The 26,617-nt window shown below is 45.5% G+C and overlaps 1 protein-coding gene and 1 long non-coding RNA gene across 2 annotated transcripts in view; one reads left to right on the forward strand and one right to left on the reverse strand.

Annotated features, from left to right (window-relative positions):
* ZCCHC7 (zinc finger CCHC-type containing 7) overlaps positions 1-9,009 on the reverse strand; it is a 298,818-nt gene extending 289,809 nt beyond the window's left edge. Inside the window, exons 1-2 of the mRNA XM_073591705.1 lie at positions 8,853-9,009; positions 3,070-3,728 (exon numbers count right to left, since the gene is read on the reverse strand). Coding sequence (XP_073447806.1) covers positions 3,070-3,715 — 646 coding nt within the window. The 5' untranslated portion in view covers positions 3,716-3,728; positions 8,853-9,009. The remainder of the gene's footprint in view (positions 1-3,069; positions 3,729-8,852) is intronic.
* Positions 9,010-9,299: 290 nt separating this feature from the next.
* The window catches only part of LOC141148143 (uncharacterized), a 69,206-nt gene continuing 51,888 nt past the window's right edge, over positions 9,300-26,617 (forward strand). The window contains exon 1 of the long non-coding RNA XR_012245176.1: positions 9,300-9,425. This is a non-coding gene — a long non-coding RNA (uncharacterized lncRNA). The remainder of the gene's footprint in view (positions 9,426-26,617) is intronic.

Below are 26,617 nucleotides of genomic sequence, written 5' to 3' on the forward strand. Positions count from 1 at the left end.
AAAAAAAACAAAAACAAAAAAAAAGTTATTTATGCAATCTACTCCACATCTACTCCACAGGACTGGGATAAAAAGATATATAACATTGTTCTAGTGTGTACTAGATCCCTTACTGTTAGGGAAACCACACTCAAATTTTTAACCAGATGGTATTACACTCCTGTTTGTATTAAAGTGGATGTAAATTTGATTCATAACATTTCAGCTGCGCACATATATAGTTACATAGTTAGTAAAATTGAATAAAGACACCAGTCCATCCAGTTCAACCTGAGTGAGTGTGGGTGCGTTTCTACAAATGTCCCTATCCCTGTACATTGTACATCGCACACTCACATCAGAGCTCACAATCCAAGGACCCCATTCATATACTAGGGCCAATTTTGGACAGAAGCCAATTAACCTACCAGCATGTCTTTGGGGTGTGGGAGGAAACCCACGCAGGCACAGGGAGAACATGCCAACTCCAGGCAGGTAGTATCGTGGTTGGGATTCAAACCAGCGAACCTTTTTACTGCTAGGCGAGAGTGCTACCCACTACACCACTGTGCCGTCACTGCAGTGTTTGCTTATCTCTCTTCAAGGCACTAAGTTATGTGTCTTTCCCCTGCTCCGTTCGTCTGTTATCAGCATAACTCCAGACATGTTCTCCGACATGTGATAAAACTAGCTTGAATTTAGTGTTGGGGTGGGTGCTAGAAATAGATTAGCAGAAAGCTGCTCTACTCACAAGGCAGCTCTGAAAGTCTCTGCCTATGTGGAGGGGGGTGTGTGCCTTTCCTCCAATCAGCTATCTCCCAGTGTAATCTAACATTACACTGCTACTGCTGAATGAGAAAATTCTAAACACAATGTGCACTTTCCAAACAGTATATAAAGCTGAAGACAGCAGATATACAAGTAAAACTTATGTATGAGGATTTGTTTCATCCCTTCATCTGAGGCTATTCACTTCACTGGGTATATGCGAGAGTTTACTTCCACTTTAATGCTATATTTCCCAATTACTCTCTTTACTATTTCTGGGGCTGACCCATTTGAGAAACCTTATATAATCACATGTTTTGGTCCTGTGAAGTATTACAACCAGTATGGCATAAGATTTCCAAGTTAGCTACTAGGCTCGGGCCAACAACGGCAATTAACCTCTTCTATGTGTTTGTTGTTTTCCCCTATTCCTGGAACCACTCATCAGGATAAAAGGCTTATACACACGGTTTGCGTTGTCCCACTTAACCCGTATTATTGATAGAGTGGTGCTAATGGAGGGAATACATCATCATGTTGTTTGATACTATGCACATTTTTGATGACAAATAGAATGCTTGTAAGGCTTATTGCCAGTCTATTCTGAGGTAATTCTTTGTTGAATGATGATGATGTAATTATATTGTACTTATTATGATCCTTATTGGATATGCTTTCTGAAAGATTCATGGGTTTTTTTTGCACTGATTTTTATCGGATGACCCTCCCTCTTGGGTCCCTGGTACTATGCTATTCACACAAAAAAAAAAAAAAAAAAAAAATCGGGAGGTCTTTCCAAAACCATAATTCAGAAACGATCTTGTTAATAAGAGGGAGATAGTTGAGTGCATACAGATTATGTATATTTTTAGGTGCAAGAATTCCAAAATACTATATGTGGTTATACTTCATTTTTAGCCCGCTTTGTCTTGCCTAATTTAGTTTCGCCTCGGGAGGTGTTTTTGCCAAGAATAACATTTTGCTCTTATCTAAAGTTATGTGAAAGTAACTGTTCTAAGTGGGGCATTTTTTCAGGACCTGGGTTTTGCAGTCAAACAATATGATATCGCTGACAAAAAGTATCATATTAATTTAATTTTCCTCCACCTGTAAGCTCTGAAACAGGGTCCGGGATTTGAGGGAGTGGGACATGCTTGCCATGCCCCTTTTTAAAGTTTGAATGGGGAGGACAGCGATCCTGATGGGTATAACGGAGCAGATGGGTTAATATACATAATCTGAGCAAAGCTAAAGAATTGCCCCCCATACAATGTATTGCACATTGACATCAAAGGCCTTCACTGCATCCAGGGATAACAGTACCTGACAGGTAGAAGCTCTCCAGCACCTTCATCAATTTCAAAACATTTCTCATAGCAGCTACAAAATGACAAAAGCGGTCTGATCCAGCGAGATCAACTTTGGTAATATTGTAGCAAGCCTATTGGCCATCAGTTTAGACAGTATTTTGAAATTTTTATTAAAACAGATATAGGCATTTCCCCACTCTTTAGTGGAGATCTAGATTATGCTTCAGAAGTCCAGCGATTTTCATTAGCAAGCCTAAAAACTGCTTCATGTGAATTAGTTCCCACAAGTTTAGTCTACCACTCCAGGATTCTGCATCCTAATAGACTGTTCAGAGTCCCCCTGATGGGGATATGTTCACTCATGCCAATGCCAAAACCAGCCACTTACCTCTTGATGTTGCCCAAACTAGCTTAAAGTGGTTGTAAAACCTCTGATATGAAAAATCATGTCCTTCTATAGTGTGTACTTGTCCCAATTCAAAGAGCTGATTTATCTCTGCATGACTCACTGCAGACAGGGGGACAGAGGAGGGAGCTCCAGCACACAGACTGTGATTGATTGCCTCAGCTGTGCATTGTTTCCGGTGTGCTGTGTGGAGGGGTGTGTGTCTCTTCCCTCCAATTAGGGCTCAGGCTATGCCCTAGCTCTGCAGTGTGTGTGATGCCAGATCCCTGCCCCCTGCTTTAGGCTGCTCAGAAAAATCCTTTGGTTTGTGTGTTTTACAAGGCTGTAGAAGATAGAAGGCTGCAAATAAACAGGTACGACTTGTGGGGCTTGTGTAGACTATCAGGATCATGTGACTTACATTTAAAAAAAATTGGTTTAAGACATTTTTACATTCCTACAGAAGAGCTTCTGACCTAAGCTGTATCAATCTACTTCAAGCTATTCTTGTATTTCCATTGACTTTCATAGGGAGAAAAAACAGCTCCAACATTAGGAAAGCGTATGTTTACAAGACTTTACAAAGGTAGAAAACAGGTAGTAACTATGGTAACTTGAAAAACAAACCTTCACTTAGACGTCTACAGCCTTCTAGGTTCAACTGAATACTCGCATCTCCATCTTCTTTTGCGCTTCCTAAAAGCATCCAATTTTCAACACCACTTTGCTCACTGTCTGATGTTAAAAAGTCTTCATCATTGGCTTCTTCCTCATCTGAGCTTCCTCTTATCACTAGAACTTCCTTGACAAATCCACCTTCGTAACTTTTACTGGAGTTCAGAGATTTTGACCTTCTCTCTTTTGATACTTTTGTTCCAGTTGTAAAAATTTTAGGGATAGACTGATTTGGGGGTTGATCAATTGTTCCAAAAAATTTCCCTCTGGTTTTGGAAACATTCACACTGTCTTCATCCAAACTGTCAGACAGGATGATAACTGCAGAGGACTCCGAGGCCCTGATCTCATCGCTGTCAGAAATTATTATTACACTGGTATTCTCTTTTGTCAAGCCAGCTTTCAAATTTTGTGTTTCCTCTGATTTTCCAACAGTCTCCTCTAAATATTCTGTGCTTGATTCATTAAGATTCTGGCAATAATGTACTTGGCTATAAAGATTGAATTCCACCTCACTGTCAGCACTCTCATCACTAGAAGAGTATTCACGATACAGCTCATCCTCATATGCGGCAACATCTTCTTCATTGTTAAACATGTTGAGGAACTTTCTGCAAAACGTACGGATACAAATTAGTATATTGTAGCAACGCCTATATGGGTAAACTTTCCTTAACAAAAATAACCATAACAGTTACTCAAGCACACCGAATTATGGGCTGCCACATTCTCCAACGTGAAACAATAATTTTTTACATTAATGTATATGTTATGCAATTAAAGAACATTTCTCAATGAGTGTTTTAAAATCTGTCTACGATTTTCTAAATATATATGTACATGCGAGAAACTGTATTTGCTCATTTCATATGCAGGCTGCATAGAAGTACACAGTGACTGTACATTACTATTCCTCTACGCCAGGGCTTAACAAATATACTTTGAATCTGGTAGCCAGCTAAAAAAAAAAAAAGTTAGAAGCCTTTTTGATTTTGTTTTTTTTTCTAACTAACAAAGCTTTAATTTCAATGACAAAACCCCTTCTCTTATGTAGCCCTGATGTGTATCTTTACAGATGCACAACGCAGGTTTACACATGGAGAAAACACGGAGGAGCCGGTATGTGAAGATAAAAAAAGCAGTAGAGCTAAAGTTTTGTGGGTTTTTTTTTGTTTTTAGATGTTAATCACTTGCCTACCGGGCACTTTCACTCCCTTACTGTCCAGGCCAATTTTCAGCTTTCAGTGCTGTCGTACTTTAAATGACAATTGCGCACTTATACAACACTGCACACAAATTAAAATCTTTTTTTGAGACACAGAGCTTTCTTTTGGTGACATTTAAATCACCACTGGGTTTTTATTTTTTGCTAAACAAAAAAAGACCGAAAATGTTGGAAAAAAAAAGTTTCTTAATTTCTGTTTTAATTTTAATTTTTCTAATTTTTCAAACAAGTAATTTTTCTTCTTCACTGATAGGCTGCACGGATGAGGAGGCACTGATAAGACGCCCTCCCACAACTAGCTGACCGCGCGGTCGGCAACCAGTTGCCGGTGCCCAGGACTGCATGTCCGGGGTGTCGGGCAATAGGAATTGCTCATGCCCAGGAATGAGTTGACAAAAGCCCAGGTGCCAGGACGCAATTTCTAGTCGCCATAGGGACCTGGCGCCTGGGTTTTGTCAAGCCCTCTACACTAACGTAAAATCTAAGGACCTGGCTTGGTAGAACACTATAGACTCTTGGACTAAGAGGTTGATTTACTAAAACTGGAGAGTACAAACCCTGGTGCAGCTCTGCAAAGAAACCAATCAGCTTCCAGTTTTTTTTTGTTTCTTTTGTCAAAGCTTAATTGAACAAGCTGAAGTTAGAAGCCGACTGGCTACCATACACAGCTACATCAGATTTTGCATTCTGCAGTTTTAGTAAATCAAACCCTAAGTCTATCTCAACAGTGTTTACACACTGGAACTACTTCAAATCTATGTCAAATCGCATGCCAAATAAGTGGCTATTGCCAGCAATGGCACCGTCTGAATCGGTGCAACGCAGACTTTGCGGCCCTGCACTAATTCCCAAAAGTAGTTTCTGTACTACTTTTGGCGACTTCGGGTGCAATTTTCATAGATATCTGTGCAGGAATGCGCACAGATGTCTCTGAAATTGCTCCCAAAGTCGGACTGACATGCAGGTATGAAATTGTGCTAGTTCAGCTGAACTCAAACTTTTTCATTCCTGGTCCAATGTGAACCTAGGCTCAAAACGGAACTAAACCCTCCTATTGTTTTCAACCAAGGAAGCTGCCATCTTGGCCTCTGATCTGCAACTGTCATGGTGCTGCCCATGTGATCAGTTGTGACACCAGACATTTGATGGTTGGACAGTTTGGTTGAGAGCATAACCGAGGTGACAGTTAGCCCCGGTTCACACAGGAGCGGCACGACTTGCAGGTCGCCTCACCGAGGCGACCTGCACATGACTGCCACGGCGACCTGCAAAACGACTTCTGTATAGAAGTCTATGCAAGTCGCCCCCAAAGTAGTACAGGAACCTTTTTCTAAGTCGGAGCGACTTGCGTCGCTCCTATTAGAATGGTTCCATTGTACAGAACGGGAGGCGACTTGTCAAGCGGCTAGTTTGCCTGACAAGTCGCCCCTGCGTGAACCGGCACTTACATTCCCGACACGTGCAGGAATGCAACTGTTTTTTTGAAACTGTTAAATATATGGGTTTACTTCCGCTTTAAAGTAGTTGTAAACCCACACATATACTCAGTGAAGTGACTAGCATTGGGTGATACACAGAGATGATAAACTCTTAGACCCCTTTCACACTGGGATGCTTTTCAAGTGTTTTAGCGCTAAAAATAGCACCTGAAAAGCACCTCTAGAGCCACCCCAGTGTGAAAGCCCAAGCGTTCTCACACTGGGGCGGTGCGCTTGCAGGACAGGAAAAAGTCCTTCAAGCAGCATCTTTGGGGCAGTGTATACACCGCTCCTCCACCTCCCCTGCCCAATGAAATGAATGGGCAGCGTTGCCGAAGTGCCTGCAAAGTGCTTCGCTGGCGCTGCAAAATGGGCGCTATTAACCCTTTCCTCGGCAGCTAGCGGGGGCCGAAAAGCACCACTAAAACTAGCGTCACTTTACCACTAACGGACCCGTTGCCTCAATGTGAAAGGGATCTAAAAGTGGGAGTAAACCACTTAAGAACCAGAAGGATTTACCCCCTTAATGACATTTTTTTTCTGCGATACGGCACTGCGTCGTTTTAAAGGACAATTGCGCGGTCGTGCGACGTACCCAAACAAAATTGATGTCCTTTTTTTTCCCCATAGAGCTTTCTTTTGGTGGTATTTGATCACCTCTGCGTTTTTTATTTTTTGCGCTATAAACAAAAACAGAACAACAATTTTGAAAATAAAAATAAAAACAAATTTTTTTACTTTTTGCTATAATAAATATCCCCCCTAAAAAATGTTAAAAAAAAAAAAAAAAAAAAAACACATTAGTATTCGTCTACATATTTTTTGAAAAAAAATAAAGAATAAAAAAAATATCGCAATAACCGTATATTGATTGGTTTGCGCAAAAGTTATAGCATCTACAAAATAGGGGAAAGATTTATGGCATTTTTATTTATTTATTTAATTAGTAATAGCGGTGATCAGCGATTTTTAGCAGGACTGCAATATTGCAGCTGACAGATCAGACACCTTTTTGGGACCAGTGACATTATTACAGTGATCACTGTATAAATGACGCTGGCAGGGAAGAGGTTAACACTAGGGGGTGATCAAGGGGTCCTAGGGAGGTGTTTCTAACTGTGGACTGACTGGGAGTACAAAGAGATCGCTATTCCTGATCACTAGGAACAGATGGTCTCTCTGAACCCTCCTGTTAGAGAACGGGGATTTGCTTTGTTTACACTGGCAGATCCCCGTTCTGCCTCTCTGAGGAGCCATCGCGGGTGGGCGGCGGACATCAGGGCTACCGGACCCACGCATTGGCTCCCCTGCTGTGACTTGTGCATGAAACGAGGTACGGTTAGGGCGTTATAGGGACGCCTTGCCGCAGTATATATGCGGTGGGCAGTGGTTAAAGTGGGACTTTAGTCAGAAAATGAAGTCCTGCTAGATCACTTCAGGCTGGCCTCTTTTGCATGCATAGCTATGTAAAACTTTAAAAATAAGTGTCTATACTGTTTAAAATCCACTAATAGACTGTTTGACCCTGCTCTGCACATGCTCAGTTGCTCTCCATTTTTAGGCACTGCTGAGTTTGTAGAGGCCGATCTGCTGACAGCCTTAGGCCCCTTTCACACGTGCGGACAGTATGTCCGCATTTCATCCATCTGTTTTCGGATGAAATACGGACATACATGCATCCCTATGGGATAGTGGGTGTCAGCGGATGAACATCCGCTGACACCCGATATCATCCGTCCCCGCTCTCGTCCGATTCTGCGGACGGAAGAAAATCCTATTTTTCTATCCGTCTGCAGAGCGGATCGGATGAAAATGGACAGACGGTCCGTGCTCATTCGATCCCCCAGAGGGGAGAGGGGACAGCGGAGATCTGACAGGGCGGTCCCTGCACAGCGTGCTGAGCAGGCAGATGACAGGTCCGTTGCTGCACACTGTGTAGCGACGGACCTGTTAGAGTGCCGCTCTCCCCAATGGGGGATCGGATGATAACGGACTGTAGAGTCCGTCGTCACCTGATCCGATAAACGGATGGAAAAGTAGGTTTTTCCTCCGTTACACTTTTTCGGATCCGAGCGGGTCGGATGTCAGTGGACATGTCACCGCTGACATCCGACGCTCCATAGGAGGTCTATGGAGGGTCCGTTCAGGTCCGCCTAAAAAACTGACAGGCGGACCTGAATGGATCCTTCATGTGAAAGAGGCTTTAAGGGTTATTTTTTTTAAAATGGGAACTTTACCCATATCATTATCTTCTGCCATAAATGCATCCTCCTGCCCATCAGCTGTCATGTACACCAAGCCACGCATGCGCAGCTCAGCGAATATTTACGGCCCCGATCTGTGCTGTGGTGATGCAACTACCATGCGCATGTATGGGGGGGTAACGTCACCACAGCCCAGCCCATCAAATGGCCAAAGGCACGGAATCCAGAAAAAAGGCCAGGCGAAGATGGAAGCACCGAAGGCCCCCCCGGATCGATCCCACCGCAGCACTGGAGGGCACCGCTTAACAGGTAAGTCTGCCATAATGTACTAATATGCTGTGTATACTAGCACATAAAGGCATAACCCACCTGGGGACTTTTCAAAATAAAACTATATAGCGGAGTTAACTACCGCTTTAAAACAATGTTTTTTTTCCCGCTTTTAAATGCCGGTTCACACCAACGCAGTGCGGGAGTCACAGCGATCCCTGTGTGTTTTCATTCATGCAAACTGCTGCGGGTGTCTATGTTGATTATGGTTTGCAAAACGACCCTGTGTCATAACTATATTGGTGCAAGCAGTGTATAGCAGGAAAAATCTGCATAAATGTACTTCTCACACAGCCTAGTGAAAACAGCATCCCTGCTATAGAAGAGCACACAGCAATGTTCTCATGTGCCTGTGTAATAAGAGCAGTAGATTGTGTACATCTCCCATGTGCCTCCCCTGGTAGAGGAGCATGACAGTCAGCACCATGTCCCCCCCCCCTCAGTTCACATCTACACACATATCTCCGAATAACACACACAACCCCCCACACACTTTACCTGACAACAGCTACCTCTCGAGACTCCAACACATGGCACCTGAGGGAACTATGTGTAACTTCCTACTGGATACTGAACTAGTTCCAGCTACACATGGGGACTGTTGTAACACATAGGAACGTCCCCCCGGAAGCAAACAACATTGGTTCCGCTTTACAGGAAGTAAGTGCAAGTAAGGTTTCCGCCGGTGCGATTTTTAACCAGAGAGCCCACTGTTTGCCTTCCTTATCCTATTTAATACTCACTCTTGCAAAGTACCGTGTGGTTATTCGGAAGGCTCATCGCCAATATAAATAAAGCGTTATGATCTGGCGGCCATTTTTGTGGAGCCCGCTGCTGGTGCTGTTTACACTCAGTCTCTAGTGACTTAGGAGGTGCTTGACCGACAATGAAGCTGACCAATAGAAGTGGCAGAAACTGCCAATCCAGAGAGCGTATTGGATGGCTAGGAACAGCTACAGCAAGGGAGAAGGTGGTGTGCAGACATGTAGGAGAAGAAGTATGTGAAAGTTTGTGATGAGGAAAGTGACAAGGCTCGTCATTGCACATACTTAATGGCTGTGCAGTTCACTGGTATGTGTCCTGTATTCCTGGGGAGAAGAGATCTGACCTGCACAGCTTACAAACTGCCTATGAGGGGTCTTTTCAGTTTTGCAGCTAATTTGGCATAAAAATTATTTTATATTTGTTATATGTCCTCCTTCACAAAGCATAATAATACAAAAATATGTTTCTAAATTGCAGATTACCTTTTTTAGGCTCTGGAACCTCCCACTAAGGAACATTTCTACTTAGTTCTTTTTGTTTATGAGGGAGTGGGCAGCTGTGTTTGCCATAATTAAAGGAGAAGTCCAGTCTGAGCTTTTTAGGCTGGGCTTCTCCTCTGGGTCACAAGAGTGCAATTTGTTTTGCACGTCTGTAAACCCGTTTTCAGCCGAGAGCGGAAGCCTGCTCTCCGCTGACGTCACTGCAATCAGTCGAGGCACCACATCATCCCGACTTAGGAAGTCTGTATCCCCTGGGTGCCTGGACTGATGGCTGACTCAGCGAGTCACTGAGACAGCCGCTCCCCGTCCCCCCACAGCTCAGCGCGCAAGTGAACGCGGAGGAGCAGGAGAGATGCTGACTGACAGGCAGCAGCTCTCCACTCAGGGAAGTGAGAGAACCGAGTCATTGGCGATGTTCTGTGGCTCAGTTCTCAGTGCAGAGCCCCCCCGGGGGACAGCTGCAGCATCGGTCTGATGCTGCATCCACCTAGGTAAGTATGAATGGGCAAAAAAAAAAAAAAAACATACTTCTCTTTTAAGCCTGGGCAGGCAGTTATCTCATTAGTCGTACTATATTTGAACACTGTCTTAACCACTTGCCTACAGGGCACTTTTACCCCCTTCCTGCCCAGGCCAATTTTCAGCGCTGTCACACTTTGAATGACAATTGGGTGGTTATGCAACACTGTACCCAAATTAATTTTTTATAATTTTTGTTCCCCACAAATATAGCTTTTTTATGGTATTTAATCACCAGTGCTTTAATAAGTACCCCTGATTACTAAAGAGGCGCTACCGTCATTATTTATCATGACCAGCTTTCATATGATAATAACACATTAACACAGAAAGATGAATGACAGATGGTGATACAGGTCCAGAGAGACACAGATGGTGATCCTTATGTGGTATTGAAGATGTGCACCTCACACCAGAATCCACAAGCCGTGTGTCACACTCCCCTTAGGGGTTCTCACTCACCAGAAAACAAAACACATCAAGCCTTGATGTGTTAACAATGTCTGTCATCCACGTCATGGGGGGTGTCAGAGCTGTACTGGATCACCCATAGGTACTCGGATAGAAAAAAGGCTCAAAATAGCGTAATTCAGTTTTCTTATCTTTTATTTATCTCAAATGACAGGCTCCATAAAATCTGACACTAAGATGGTTCTTATGTCATCAACATTTAAAAGGCGTTATTCACAGCCCAGGAAAGTTACGAGACTCTGAAACATAAGGAAGACAGCATCCACTGCTTACTTCCGGTTGTCTCTTCCTGACCGTTGAATGCAAACGTCATTCCGGTCGCCGTAAGGTCACGCCTTGACGTGTTTCGTCATCACTTCATAGTAAGTCTAAGTGTGACGTCTCTGGATAGGCATCTATAACCTTACTCCTCAGTCTTGATTCCAAACACCTTTTTCTAAGCCATCCTACATAATAATAGATCAAAGTCATAGTTTCCTCTATTAACCAAGCTAGTTTACAGTTTGTTCTCTTCTTGGGCACTGGTCCCCTCACCACCTCTGTAAGTTCTCCTGCCTCTGGAGCCTATGGGAGAGGACCCAGATGCTGGAAGTGTCACGTGTACCAATAGGAGATTTTTTTTTTTCATACCAGTGGGCAAAGAAGGCGCTTCGACCCTTGCTGTATTGAAGAGAAGTGTCTATAGAATCTTCATAATCTAAGACTTTAGGGAGAATCAGATGTAATGCTGCACAGTGCTCTGGACAGTGGTCTGAGGAGGCCTGATGTGTGTTCTGGATGGTCGTGAGTCGGAACTCTCGACAGGAGGCTTGTAATGCACAGTGCTGCTCTGGACGGTCCTTTGAGGAGGCCGTGATGCTGCACAGTGCTAACTGCTAAGCATGGAGCTCCATGGAAACCGGAAGTTCATGAAGGTAAACGTCACTCCCTCACATTTTAGTTTCATTTTCGTTCATTAATGAAAACAGAATTGATTTTCGTCATAGAATTCGTCAGTGGACGAAATCTCTGTGTACTTTTAGTTTCGTTTTCATCACTGTAAAAGGGCTGCTGGCAGAAATTTTGACGAAAATGTTTTTGTTGACTTAATTAACACTGCAAGAGATGGTCAGAGACTGTGGACATAATACAGGAGATGGTCAGAGATTGCAGACAGTATACAAGAGATGGTCAGAGACTGCAGTCATGATACACAAGATAGCCAGAGATTGTGGACAGGATACAAAAGATGGTCAGAGACTGCAGATAAGCTGCAGAAGACTGTCAGGGAACATAAAGCAGGCCATAGACAATGCAAATTTCTTTTCTGCAACCACAGGTCGCAGGAAAGAAATTTGCATGATTCCCCCCTCAACACAGGCAGCGTAGACAGGGGAATCCCTCCTGCCGAGCAATTGTCTTCTCTTGGCGGGTTGGGGGGGCGGTCAAGGGAAGCCGTCCCCGCCAGGAGAAGACAGTGATTATTGCTAGCAGTTGTAGGTTGGCTATACCCAAGATGACCGAACAATCAACTTACATTCAGCCTTCCCATTAGTGGTTCTAATTTAGGCTAGTTGCTGCTGAACTGGCCCGAGATTCAGCTTAAGCATGCTGTTAGAGATTCAGCAAATACTTCAGGAGACAGTGGTAGTTATCTGGACATATATATCTTTTGTGGCCCCCAGTGATCTCCCAGAGATGGGGTCACAAAAGATATATATCTGGCTGCCTTGGAGGGGACAGGGAGGAGGCAGGATGAGTGCCGTGCACACAGGAGTATTTCCTGCTTACACGGCAGCCTCTGTAACAGGAAGTCCCGTCTCCGGCGCTGCCATTGGAGGACTGTTCTGTCCATCAAAGGAGGCGGGACTTTCTATTAAAGAGGCCGCTGAGAAAACAGGAGTTTTTCCTGTATCTAATCTTTTGGCGCTCGTCCCGCCCCCTCCCTGTCCCCTCTGAGGCTGCAGATGGATGGGCATCAGTCAGGCTGCACTGATTGCAATGGTGAGTCTGAATTCCTGGCAATGGTGGGTGCTGCATTCCTGGCAATGATGGGTGCTGCATTCCTGGCAATGATCGGGGCTGCATTCCTGGCAATGGTGGGTGCTGCATTCCTGGCAATGATGGGGGCTGCATTCCTGACAATGGTGGGTGCTGCATTCCTCGCAATGATGGGGGCTGCATTCCTGGCAGTGGTGGGTGCTGCATTCCTGGCCATGCTGGGTGCTGCATTCCTGACAATGGTGGGTGCTGCATTCCTGGCAATACTGGGTGCTGCATTCTTGGCAATGAGGGTTCTGCATTCCTGGCAATGGGGGTGGTGCATTCCTGGCAATACTGGGTGCTACATTCTTGGCAATCGGGGTGCTGCATTCCTGGCAATACTGGGTACAGCATTCTTGGCAATGGGGGTGCTGCATTCCTGGCAATACTGGGTGCTGCATTCCTGGCAATTGTGGGTGCTGCATTCCTTCCAACCCTCAAGGAGCGTCTTCTGCTGGATTCTCACCTGCACCCTCAGTAGTGATGCTTCCTCCTGAGCCTAGAGTACCCACAACCGAGAGATTTGCCGGAGAATGCAGAAAATACCAAGCCTTCCGCAATGCCTGTGAACTCTATTTTGCCCTGCAACCCCGCACCTTCTCCTTAGAAGCAACTAAGGTGGGCTTTGTGATCTCCCTGTTGTCCAGCGAGCCTCAAACCTGGGCCCACTGCCTCCTGAAGCAGATTGGTCTGCTTCGTCCATCCCCCACTCATCATACCTGGCCCACCAATACCTTTATCCTAAAACTTCTAGAATTTATTTTGACAAAAAATTATTTTCTATTTATGGACCAGACGTATCTTCAAATTCAAGGCGTGGCAATGGGCACATCTTGTGCCCCCTCTTACGCTAACTTATATCTTGGCGGCTGGGAACGTGCAGTCTTTAGTGATGACCATATGGAACCATTCCTGGACTATGTACTAGGATGGTTTAGGTTCATTGACGACCTTTTGGTAATTTGGACAGGTACAGAGCAACTTTTGCAAACCTTTATCGCAGAGCTCAATATCAACATTTTCAACCTCCACTTTACCTACTCTTATGATAGACACAGTATTCCATTTTTAGATGTACAGATCATCAAGGATACCACTGGTCATCTTATTACGGATCTATATCCTAAACCCACGGCCGGCAACACTTTGTTGCATGCATCCAGTCTTCATCCCCGCCCTCTGGTTCGCAGCATCCCCTTTGCTCAGTATCTCAGACTGAGAAGAAACTGCACAGAGGACGATGACTTTTACAAACAAGCCAATGCCCTCCGCACACGGTTGCTAGCTAGGGGCTACAAACGCACCGTGCTAAGAAAGGCCTTTAACAAGGCCTTAGCCCTTGACCGACAAACACTTTTGTATGGCCCTGCACGCCCCAAAAAACCATATATGACCAAGATTATTACCAAATTTTCCACTCATCATCAACAATTACGAAAAATATTGTCTAATCATTGGCACATTCTAACCGATCACCACACTCTTAAAAAATATATTAAACCAACTCCTGATCTTGTTTTCAAAAGGGCCACATCCCTGAGGGACAGATTAACACATAGCCACTATAGGACCCCCTCCCCCGATCCCAGGGGACCTAGGGGCACCTACAAATGTGGCAATTGTCCACACTGCCCCTGGATCCTAGAGGGACAACAATTCCTCCTTCCCAACGGTGAAATGTTTTTTCCCAGACACTCAGCCCATTGTGGCACGCGCGGAGTAATTTACCTCATGACATGTGCCTGCAACGCCTTTTACGTTGGGAAAACTATTAGGGAATTACGGCAGAGACTGGGGGATCACCTCTACGCCTCCACAAATGGCAAACTCACTACTGTGGGCCGCCATTTGGGTATCCATCATCGCTTCAATCTAGACTACATTCGATTCACGGTGTTGGATGTTATCCCTGAAGACCCCCGCGGGGGCAATTGGGATCGTGAAATTCTCAAACGTGAATCCTTCTGGATTGAACGACTTGATGCATGTGTTCCTCCGGGTATCAACGAGGCACATTCATATAAATATTTCCTTGATTAATTTTGTCAATTTTTCTTCCTTCCCCCCCCCCCCTTTTCCCCTCCCCCCCAGTCCTGCCGTGACCCTATTCCACAAATAAGAATAATTACAAAACAACAAAAAACAATTTTTATAATATTTTGGACTATATTGTCCAGGACTTTGGTCTATATTGTCCAGGACTTCCCCCCCCTCCTCCCCTTTCCCCTTTTTTCCCCCCCCTCCTGATTATGGACTAGTGGACTCTGAACAATAATTGATTCACACTGTACTCAATATTTTCTATTCTTTATTATTTTTTCTAGTGGCTGTTTTAAATGTTCTGTGATTGCTTGATTCTCTGTCATAAAATCATGTATGATGTTGATTATTATGTTGTTGTACTTGCCCTGGGATGGTTTAAGGTGTGTGTTTGTCCAGCTGCGGAGGTCCCCCTGCACCCCCGCCGCCGCTGGAAACCACGCATCTCTCCCTTCCAGTCTATTGCTCCATTTATCATTTTTATATTTTGACTATTACTGGAATTGCACCGGCCACTCTGTCCTGGATAGATGTGAGGAGTTCATTCTCCCCCTGTGGCGGGCTTGCGCTCCTCCGGCGGAAGGCTCGGCTTAACTTAGCCGAGCCTCCGCTTCGTCATGACCAGTGCTCAGGCACTGATCAATATTGAGCTTTGCGCCTGCGTCGGACAGTTTGTCCGCGCATGCGCAATAGTGGAGGACCGGACCCGGAAGCAATCGTGGCGATCGACCCCGCCATGGTTAGCTTCCGGGTTGGAGGCATTTAAGACGCCTGAGACTCAGCTGTTTGAGCCTCAGTTGAACACACAGCTCCATGCGGACGCTACTGAAAGTCTATGTAAGTATTCTTACCATGTCTTTTCGTTACCAGGTGGGGGCTCCCCGTCTTACAGGGTACCCCCCAACCCCCCACCCCCCCACCCCCCCCCCCCACCCCCCCCCCCCCCCCGGCGTTTGTACGCCTTATGATTGTCTCTTAGTTTTCAAACTAGCTTCTTACGTCTGATTTACATTTATTGCAGCGATCCGCTGTGACAGTGTGATGTGGCGTTTGTGCCACTAACTGCATTAGTCACACTCTATCGGATCTGAACAATTCCTGAGTCTAGGCGTTTACTAAAGCAATGATAGGTAAGGGAATTTCATCATTATTAAAAAAACCCCCTTTTTACTAGTTTTATACAATTTTTTCCCATTTCAATTTTCTTTCACTAGGTGAAATTGGGATATCTACCTCACTCTAACCCTCTGTTTCTTTCTGGTTCCTCTTTTCTTTTTCTTTTTTTTCCCCTTTCCCCCCCCCCCCCCTTCCTTCCTCTTTCCTTTTTCTTTTTCCTTTTTCCCCTCCTTTTTTCCCCCCTCCCCCCTCTCCCCCCTCTCCCCTCTTCCCCCCCCCTCTCCCCTCTTCCCCCCCCCCCTACCTTCCCCCCCCCCCCCCCCACCTTCCCCTTCCCCTTACTTTTTTCCCCCTTTTTTGCCTCCAGTTTTCCTTTTTCCCTTTTTCACCTTAATCCCGGCACTCCTCGGTGGTCCTCTAACAGAATCCATTACATTATATATTCTAAAACATCATTCCAGGAAGACCCCTCTTTGGTTATAGTGTGGTGAGTGCAATTTGCAAAATTTAAGTATCTTCTCCAATTCAAGTTTTGTACTCTTTATAAACTGTGTATATATTCAAGCTTGTTGTGTTGATATTATTTTTCACCTTCATAGACTATATACTACCAGACGCCTCCTGAAGAAGCGGCTGTGACCGCGAAACCGTAGAGGTTACGTCTGCAAGTATCACACCATTAAACCTCTGTCTATGCTTCTTGTGGGCATTAGCTATACTAAAAATCTAGTGTCAACATTGCTGTAAACAATTATTTTTGTTTTTGTCTGTGTATGTTAGTAATATTAATATGTACCAAACATGTCCCTCACAGGACTTTTTATTAATTTTGAAATAAATTTATACTCTTTTTAAACCAAGTTTTTTCTTTATGGTACCGCAACAGTCCTCTTTTCTTTTTCCCCCCTTTTTTGAAGGAGGCAGGACCCCATTGGAGAGGTCCCTATTCTGATTCCTCCTTCAAATTCATTTTTTGGCCCCACTCCGCAACAACCTGTGCCTTTATTGCGGAGAACCCGGGCACTATGTGAGGGCTTGCCCCAACAAGATGCGTAAGTGCCTTCCAACTTCTCCTATGTGTGCACCTGTCTTGCCTAAACCCGCTACTTACCTTGCTTTCTCCATTACAGCTTCCAGGAAGGAATATCCCAGTTTCAGTCATAATTGACTCTGGAGCATGCAGCTGCTTCATTGACCTTGTCTTTGCTGCCAACCACTGCATCCCGCTCCAACCCAAGACTCAAGGACTTGCTGTACACCTTGCAGATGGCTCCACCCTTAGTTCCGGTCCTGTCACACTGGAGACCGTCCCCTTGCTGGCCACCATGGGCCCTCATCATCAGGAGCTTCTACGCCTGGATGCTATCTCCTCTCCTCTTTTCCTTATCATCCTGCAGATGCCCTGGCTGCAAGCCCATAATCCCAGTATTAACTGGGCCACGGGGGAATTTAAATTCTGCTCTGAATATTGCCAGCAGCACTGCCTGCAAGGAACGTCTGTCAAACCCTCTCAACTCATTTGCTTGGACTTAAACACGGAATTACATCAGTCTATTCCCAAACCTTATCAGGACTTTTTGGATGTGTTTAGTAAAAAGGGGGCTGAGACTCTCCCTCCTCACAGGCCTTATGACTGCCCGATAGAACTTTTACCTGGAACGGAAGTCCCTTTTGGAAGAATCTTCCCATTAACTGAGCAGGAGCTAGACACACTAAAGGACTACATAGACGAAAACCTTAAAAAGGCTGGCATTTTATTTGAGATTTTATTTGACCATTCCCTACGTCCCTGCATTGACTACCAGGAATTGAACAAAATAACCATTAAAAATCGTTATCCACTGCCTCTTGTGCCCAAACTTTTCCAAAGGCTGGGAACTGCAATCATTTTCACTAAGGTAGATCTCCATGGAGCTTATAATTTAATCCACGTTCGAGAAGGAGACGAGTGGAAGACGGCCTTCCGTACCCGATTCGGGCATTTCGAGTACCTCGTTATGCCCTTTGTTCTATGCAACAGCGACATTCCAGCACTTTGTCAATGACATTTTCCGTGATTACCTGGACTTGTATGTTATAGTTTATCTAGATGACATCTTAATCTTCTCCTCTTCACTTACTGATCACCGCAGGAACGTCCGAAATGTTTTAACTCGACTCAGGCAGCATGGACTTTATGCTAAAACCGAAAAGTGTGAATTTGAACTCCAGTGCATTCAATTTTTGGGCTTAGTCATTTCTGTCGAGGGCATCAAAATGCAGCCTCAAAAGGTATCCGCCATCTTGGACGGGCCTGCGCCCACAGATAAAAAGGGGGTACAGCACTTTATTGGCTTCTCCAACTTCTACCGGAAATTCATCAGGGGCTTTTCTGCAATAATTGCTCCCATCACCGAGCTGACCAGGCAAGGAACCCGATTTTGTTGGTCTCCCAAGGCGTAGTCTGCCTTTGAAAAACTTAAAGAACTGTTTACCTCAGCTTCCATCCTGAAACACCCTAACCCTGCTCTACCAATCGTCTTCGAAGTCGATGCCTCGGAAATTGCAGTGGGAGCTGTGTTATCCCAGCGGCGCTAAAGGCGCTAAAGCCCTTCTCTATCCAGTGGCTTTTTTTTTCACACAAGCTCTGGATGTCTGAAAAGAATTATGATGTGGGGGATCGGGAACTTCTGGCCATCAAGGCTGGTCTGGAGGAGTGGTGTTACCTACTGCAGGGTGCTGCACATCCCATTTTGGTCTATACCGACCACAAGAACTTGGAGTACTTGAGAACAGCCAAGAGACTAAGACCACGGCAGGCAAGTTGGGCACTTTTTTTCTCCAGATTTCAATTACATATTACTTACAGACCCGGTTCTAAAAATATCAAACCAGATGCACTCTCCCGTATTCCATAACTCTGAGAAAACCTTACCTCCTGACACCATCCTTCCTTCTGGGAACTTTCTGCTACTCCAAGGGGATCTCATCTCCCAAATAAGACAGGCCTCTATGGAAATTACCCCGTCTGCTGAAACCAACGTAAAAGACAGCTTGTTTTGGCACAAGGACAAAATTGTGGTTCCTGAGGGCCTAAGGGTAGCTGTACTGGAGCTCTGCCGCGACTATAAGTTGGCTGGACATTTTGGTGCTGAGCTGATACAAGTTCTGGTGGCCTCAACTGTTTAACCAGTTGCCAACCGGCCCATAGCCAAATGACAGGGCGGTTGGATAACTCTGGGATCACGTCATATGACGTGATTCCAGAAAACATCTCCCGCGCGCCCCCTGGGGCGCACACACGGGAACATCTGGACCCGGCGCATCACGGTAAACGGCCGCTGATCGCGGCTGTTTACCATGTGATCGCTCCGTCAAATGAGGTTCCTCCCTCCCCTCTCTGTACCGATCGGTACAGAGGGGGAGAGATCGGATGGGATGTGTTGTGCCCACAGCGCTGCTCAGTGACATGTGCAGTCACATCCATCCATCCCTCCATGCTCAGCCATCCCCCCCATGCTCTGCAATTCCCTGTGAAATACTCTGCACTTTCCTGTGCAATACCCCGCAATACTCTGCAATGCCCCGTAATACTCTGCAATGCCCCGCAATATTCTTCAATGCCCCGCAATACTCTGCAATGCCCTGCAATACTCTGCAATGCTCCGCAATAGTCTGCAATACTCTGCAATGCCCCGCAATACTCTACAATTCCCCGCAATACTTTGCAATGCCCTGCAATACCCCGCAATACTGTGCAATACCCCGCAATACCCCACAATACCCTGCAATACTCTGCAATAATCTGCAATACCCCGCCATACCCATCCATACACTGCCATACCCAGCCATACTCTGCAATACTCGGTGATACCCAGCCATGCTCAGCCATGATCGGCTATACTCAGCCATACTCTGCCATACTCGGCTGTACTCGGTCTCTGTATGTGGCCAGGCTGTGGAAGTCTCACACATGTGGTATCGCCGTACTCCGGAGGAGTAGGAGAATCTATTTTGGGGTGTCATTTTTGGTATGTACATGCTATGTGTTAGAAACATTGTATGAATGGACAACTTTGTGTTAAAAAAATGTGTTTTAACCACTTCCCGCCCGCCGGCCGTCATACGACGCCCTTGACTTTGTGCAGGGATATCTGAATGATGGGTGCAGCTATAGGCATCATTCAGATATCAGCTTTTTCAGCCGGCGATTCCCTACACCATGAGAATGATCATAGCGGCTGTTCCGCTGCTTGATCGTTCTTACGGGAGGCGAGAGGGGACGCCCCCCCCCTCGCTGCCCTCAGGTGCTTCTACCGACTCACCGCTACGATCGAAGCCAGGATCTTTTTTTTTTTTTTTATCTCAGGCTTCCCAGCCTAGAGGTGAGATGTGGGGTCTTATTGACCCCATATCTCACTGTAAAGAGGACCTGTCATGCCATATTCCTATTGTAATAGAAATAAAAGTGATCAAAAAATGTATTTTTTGGAAAAAAGCCTCAAACTAAAATAAATAAAGTAAAATGAACAATAAAAAAAGAAAAAAAAATTGTTTCCCCGTGTCCCCGTGTGCTCGCATGCAGAAGCAAACGCATGCGTAAGTTGCGCCCACATATGAAAATGGTGTTTTTTTTTTTAAACAAGAGCATGTTTATTGATTGTCAGAGAAAGAAAACAACAACAGTACATATACGGAATACATTTGTTCCAATGATACAAATAATCAAGGTACACTTGTACACACTGAGGAAGAAAAAAAAGGAAAAAAGATTTTGTTAGGTATGGTTTTCATTACATCAGAGGGTCATACTTGTGGTAATGTCCTTGGGTATATTGCGCTAAGTATCATTAAATTCTCCCCTTATTTCCCCAACCATATCTAAGTGTCTTAGTGGTATTTCAATTAACATCAAGGAATAAACAGCGCATTATAAGTATGGCTTACATCAGGTAATCTCTCATTTATGTAGTTATTCAGTACAGGTTTCACTGGAGTTGAGCCACCTATCCCAGATTCTGTTATACTTGGCCGGGCACCCTCTATGTCTATATAATACTTGCTTATACGGCAGTGTTTTGTTTACTTCAGCAATCCAGGCTCGAACTGTGGGAGGATTTACCCTCATCCAGTATCTGGCAATCGCTTTCCTGGCACAGAACAAGGTTTCGTATAGGAAAGTTGCCAAATACTTTTCAGTATCAGCGTCTGGCAATAAACCTAGTAGGCATGTTTTGGGATCAAGTTGTAGGGGTGAGCCCATGTGGTCGTGCAAAAATTTGATAACCTGTGTCCAGTAGTGCTGAATGTTTGGACATTCCCATATTAAATGAACAAATGAACATGGGTTAGCTAAGCACCCTGGGCAGTTTGGGTCCTGGTCACGTGAGAATTTGACCAGCCGTGTGGGGGTAAGGTAGGCTTTGTGGATAATATATAATTGAGTCAAACGGTCTGATAGTGTCGGGGATGATTTCTTAACATTCTCCAGTGCCTCCTCCCAGTCCGAGTCTTTTATTGGGCCTATGTCCTCTTCCCACCTATTTTTAGCCCTATCTATGATTCTGGCTACTGATCGCGCCCTTATGATGTTATAGAGGTTGGATATCAGTTTAGCTGGCTCTTCGCCTGTGATCACTTCAACCATTGGTAACGTTTGTGTGTTGGGGAATCCATCTGTGAATTGGGCCTGTAGAGCATGTCTTAGTTGCATATAGTTAAACAGCATATGTGCGAGTAAATCAAATTCCTCTCTAAGTGCTTAGAAATGTCTCACCCCTAGAGGCATAAGTACCTGAAATAGGTATGTGATTCCCTTAGTGGCCCACAGTGTAGCAGCTGGTATGTGCAATAGTTCTTGTAGTTGGCGGTTATGCCATAAGGGTGTATGCGAGTGGTAGAAATCAGCTCCAGTTAAATTAAGCGCAATCTCCCAAATTCAAATGTTGATGTAACATGTGGTTCTGAGTCATTCCTCTACCCGTGCCTTCCTTGCCTCTAAATATTACTTGCAGAGGAGAATGTATATCCTTATTTGGTTCTCTACATACTAAAGCTTGGTACCTATCTTTGTCAGTTTTATGTAGATGAAAAAGGTGTGAAATCTGTGCAGCTATATAGTATGTATGTAAGTCCGGGAGAGCAGCTCCTCCGGCGGTGGTGGGGTTTTTTAGGGTATTCCAGGCTAGCTTGTGTCTGTTGGATCCCCATATGAAGGAGTTAACTATCTGGTCTAGGGCTTTGAAAATTTTTAGGGGGATAAGTACTGGGGAGTTCCACAGTATATAGAGAAATTTTGGGAGCAGAATCATTTTAAAAAGGTTGATTCTCCCCATCACTCCCAGTGGGAGTCTAGTCCAGGTTTGTGTACGGGATTTCAAGTATGTAAATAAGGGTTCTATATTGTTGACGATAAAATCCTTGGGATCTCTAGTAATTAATACGCCTAAATATTTGAAAGATGCAACTCTTAGCAATGGAAGGGAGGCTGATTGGCGCGTGGGTGGTGTTAGATCTAGGGGCATAATTTGCGACTTAGACCAGTTCATACTTAGTCCGGAGTGTTTCCCAAATTCCTCTATGGTCGTTAGGGCCGCCTGGAGAGACGGGCCAGTATCCTCCAAATATAAAAGCATATCGTCAGCGTATAGGCTCACCGTCTCTACCAGGTTGCCAACCCTGAGACCTTTAATGCCCGGGTGCATCCTGAGGGAAATGGCAAGGGGCTCGACTGCCAGGGCATACAAGAGTGGGGAGAGTGGGCAGCCCTGACGGGTACCCCGTTCCAGCGGGAAAGAATCTGATAGGGTTCCATTCACAAGAACTCTAGCTTCTGGTGAGAAATATAATAGTTGTACCCACTTTATAAATCTGGGCCCGAATCCGAACCCCCTAAGGCATTCCCACAGATACTCCCACTCCACGGAGTCAAATGCCTTGGCGGCGTCCAGCGCCACTACTGCTCGGTCTCCTATGTTCTCATGGGTCGCTTGGATATTCATGTAAAGACGTCGTAGATTCATGGCTGTGTTCTTTCCAGGCATGAATCCCGTTTGGTCAGGGTGGATAATGGAGAGAATAATTTGATTGAGTCGAATAGCCAAAACTTTTGCTAGAATTTTGATATCTGCTTGTAGCAGTGATATTGGGCGATATGATTCCGGATATTGGGGATTCTTGCCTGACTTTGGGATCACTATGATTACTGCCCGTCGGAGGGATTCAGGTAGGGAGCCAGATTCGAAGATATAATTGTATAATTTAAGCAGTTCAGGGACCAATACCTCGGAATATTCTGCATAAAAGTCTAGGGGTATGCCATCCTGGCCTGGGGCTTTCGCTGGGGCTAGGGATAAAATCGCAGCTGCGATCTCGTCTGCAGTAAGAGGGGCCTCCATGTCTGTCATCTGAGATTCTGAGATTTGGGGAAATGGTATATTGAGGAGAAATGTCTGTGTCTCTTGAGCAGTGACATTTACTTTAGAGGAGTAAAGGTCGGCATAATATGTGCGGAATGCTGTTGCTACCGATATAGGGTCTGTTAAGGGTACATTATGTGGGTCTGTCAAGGATACCACAACCGGTGGGTTAGTGTCTTGGTGGGCTAAATACGCCAGTAATTTACCCGCTCGTTCACCCATCTCGAATATCCGTTGTTTTGAGAAGAAAAGTTTTTGTTTAGCTTTCTCAAAGTGTAATTGGTTTAGTGTACGGGTTTGCAGTTTGAGTACAGATACCGTGGCTGGATTGGGGTCTAGGTTAAATTCTTTAGTTGCTAGTTCTACTTTTTCAGAGGCAAGGTGTAGTGCAGCTTTAGAAGAGGCCTTTAATCTATTTATACGTGAAGAAAGGATTGTACGGACATGTATTTTAAATGTCTCCCACACCATATTTACCGAAGCGGTGTCCCTGTTACGGTTAAAAAAATATCGCCATTCCTCTTGGATATCCTCCTGGTCTTTTAAGGCAGAGAGCCAGAAGGGATGAAGGCGCCATGTATGGGATCCCGTGTGCGAGGTTAGATGTAGGGTTGCCCAACAAGGAGCGTGATCTGAGAGGGATCTGGTGTGATACCCTGCGTCTGCTAACAGTGGGAGGAGTATTTCTGAGATTAGTATGAAATCTATGCGGGACATGGTGGAATGTGTTGCCGAAAAGCAAGAGAAGGTCTGGGTGTTTGGGTATTTAGATCTCCATGTGTCTACTAAGGACAATTCGGACATCAATCGCCCAAATCTGGTACTGTCAGGGGTTTGGGCGCACTGAGGGGACTGTAGTCTATCTCTAGTAGGGTTTAGGACTATGTTAAAATCCCCTAGCCAAATAGCCGGGATGGTGGGGTGTTGGGACATATATAGTAACCCTTCTGTGACTATAGCAGAGTTGTAAGGTGGGGGTATGTAAAAGGCAAGAATCAGATATTGTGAGCCACTAATAGTACAGTGTAGAAAGATGAACCTGCCCTGAGGGTCCGTCCGCATTATGCCAAATGGAGTAGTTTTAGCAATGAGTATAGAAACCCCTCGTGAGTAGGAAGAGTGTGTGGCGTGGTACGCCCACCCTATCCATGGGCGTTTCAGTGCAACCTGTAGCTGGCCTGTTATGTGCGTTTCGACTAGTACAATTATATCCGCACGATAGGACTTAAGGCAGCCAAAGACTGCCGTTCGCTTAATTCTATCCCGGATTCCCCGGACGTTCCATGTTAGGAATTTTACGTTAATCATATGTGTCATATGGGTGTGTGTAGGGGTGCGGCTGGATAGGTGTTCCCAGGGCAGGCCCAGCCCCAACACGCACAATTCCCCATACAGTGATCCATCTTAGTGTCAAGTAATACCATACATATTCATTACAGGTATATTCCATCATATCAGAACACATGCTCTTTAAACTTAAGTGAAACAATTCCCAATCCCCCCTCCCTGCTCTCAGCCGCCCAAACTTGGCTGGAGCATCAAACCCGTAACCTGTGCTACCACTAGTAGGTACCATGGCACTTGATAGTATACACTACCTATATTGACACCGGCTATAGCTTATTTAACTGTGCCGGTGACAATATGTCACACTAGTGGTAGGGGCGAATAATTCGCTGGTTGGTAGTCCAGCAACGAGATTTTAGACAATGCGTCTGTGGAACACTTGGTAGTAGTATATATTCCATTCTTACGCCCAATAGTGGTCTGTAGTAGTAAGTAACAGATTTTCCATAAAAAATATATTGTAAACCATAACTATTAATGCTGATCTGGTGACCCCGTGACCTCCTCTCTCATCCCTCTTGTTACAAACATGACTGTAACTATCTTTAGGAGTCTAAGGAACCAGGCAGAAAAGGTCCATAGGGAGAGAACAGTCTCTTCTTTCAATGGGGTAAAGTCATTGTAGGAGATACTGGGGTGTGTTTACCCCAGATCAGGGTGGATCAAAATCTTGCACTGAAGCTCAGGGGATGTGCCCCGATCAGAGACTACATGGGCAATTCACTGCAGCCTTATAGGTACTGGGCATATTGTGTGTTCTGCTCCGAAGTGAACCCTATATGGGTTCTGTCGCTGCAGTGTGTTTGTCAGATAATGTTTTGCAGCTCCTAATAGAGCCAGTGTCTCCGATCAGGGTACAGTATGTGTAGTAAATGTTTATAGATTGCATGGGGGTCTGAGGTCTCACCTAGTCCACTGCATATGGAGGCATCATCTTTAGGCAGGTCTGTTTCTCTCTGCATCCCGTCGATCGATCCACTCCGAGGCAAGTGTTGGATCATCAAAGAAGTATGCTCGATCTTCCCCCACCACACGCAGGCGAGCAGGAAACAGCATGGCGTACTTGATGTGTTGCGCTCGGAGACGTCGCTTGACCTCTGTGAATCTGGAGCGTTGTTTCTGCACCTCTGCAGAAAAGTCGGGGAATGCCGAAACAAATCCTGACTGGAACGGAATGTTGCCCTTAATTCTAGCCATGCGGAGAACTGCATCGCGGTCTCTGAAGTTCAACATCTTCACGATAAAAGTGCGTGGAGGAGCTCCTTCAGGTGGTCGGCGGGCAGGCATGCGGTGTGCGCGTTCCACCACAAACGTGGTGGAGAAGGCCTCTCTGCCATAGGTTGAGATGAGGAGTTTTTCCAGAAAGGTAGCTGGGTCAGTACCTTCTGAACCTTCAGGCAGGCCAATAAAGCGCAGGTTGGATCTGCGAGCGCGGTTCTCCAGGTCGTCATGTTTCTGCGCCAACATCTGAACTTGTCGCTTCAGATCATCCTGGGAGTGCTGCAGGGGGTATAAAGTGTCCTCAGCCCGGCTAATTCTGGCCTCCGTTTCAGTAACCCTTTCCCTGAGTTTAGTCATGTCCTGTCTTATCAGGGATATGTCCACCTTTACCTCCTCCAGCTTGGTAGTGAGGGTGGATTGGCATAGGGAGATCGCCTCTAGGACGCGCGCTGTATCAGCTCCCTCATGCTCCGTATGGGGAGCAGAGTGTGCTGTGGAGGAGGCGCCATCTTGCCCCTCGCCGTCCCGCTCCGTCCTCCGGTATCTGTCTAGGGATGATGAGGCTATAGTGCTCCATTTCGGAGGAGACATGGCTCGGCGGGTGCAGCGGGTCCTTCTGGCACAGATGTGGGGCACAAAGTACTGTTTGGGGTCACAGGATGCTGGTTGCAGGATCTACCACGGACGGAGCGCTGGTTACACACGTCCTATCCCATTGCCGTCCAGGCCACGCCCATGAAAATGGTGTTTAAACCACACATGGGAGGTATTGCTGCGATCGGTAGAGCAAGAGCAATAATTTTGGCCCTAGACCTCCTCTGTAACTCACAACATGTAACCAGTAAAAAATTTTAAAGAGTCTCCT

This window comes from Aquarana catesbeiana, linkage group LG01 (assembly GCF_042186555.1).
Source record: "Aquarana catesbeiana isolate 2022-GZ linkage group LG01, ASM4218655v1, whole genome shotgun sequence".
Classification (NCBI taxonomy): domain Eukaryota; kingdom Metazoa; phylum Chordata; class Amphibia; order Anura; family Ranidae; genus Aquarana; species Aquarana catesbeiana.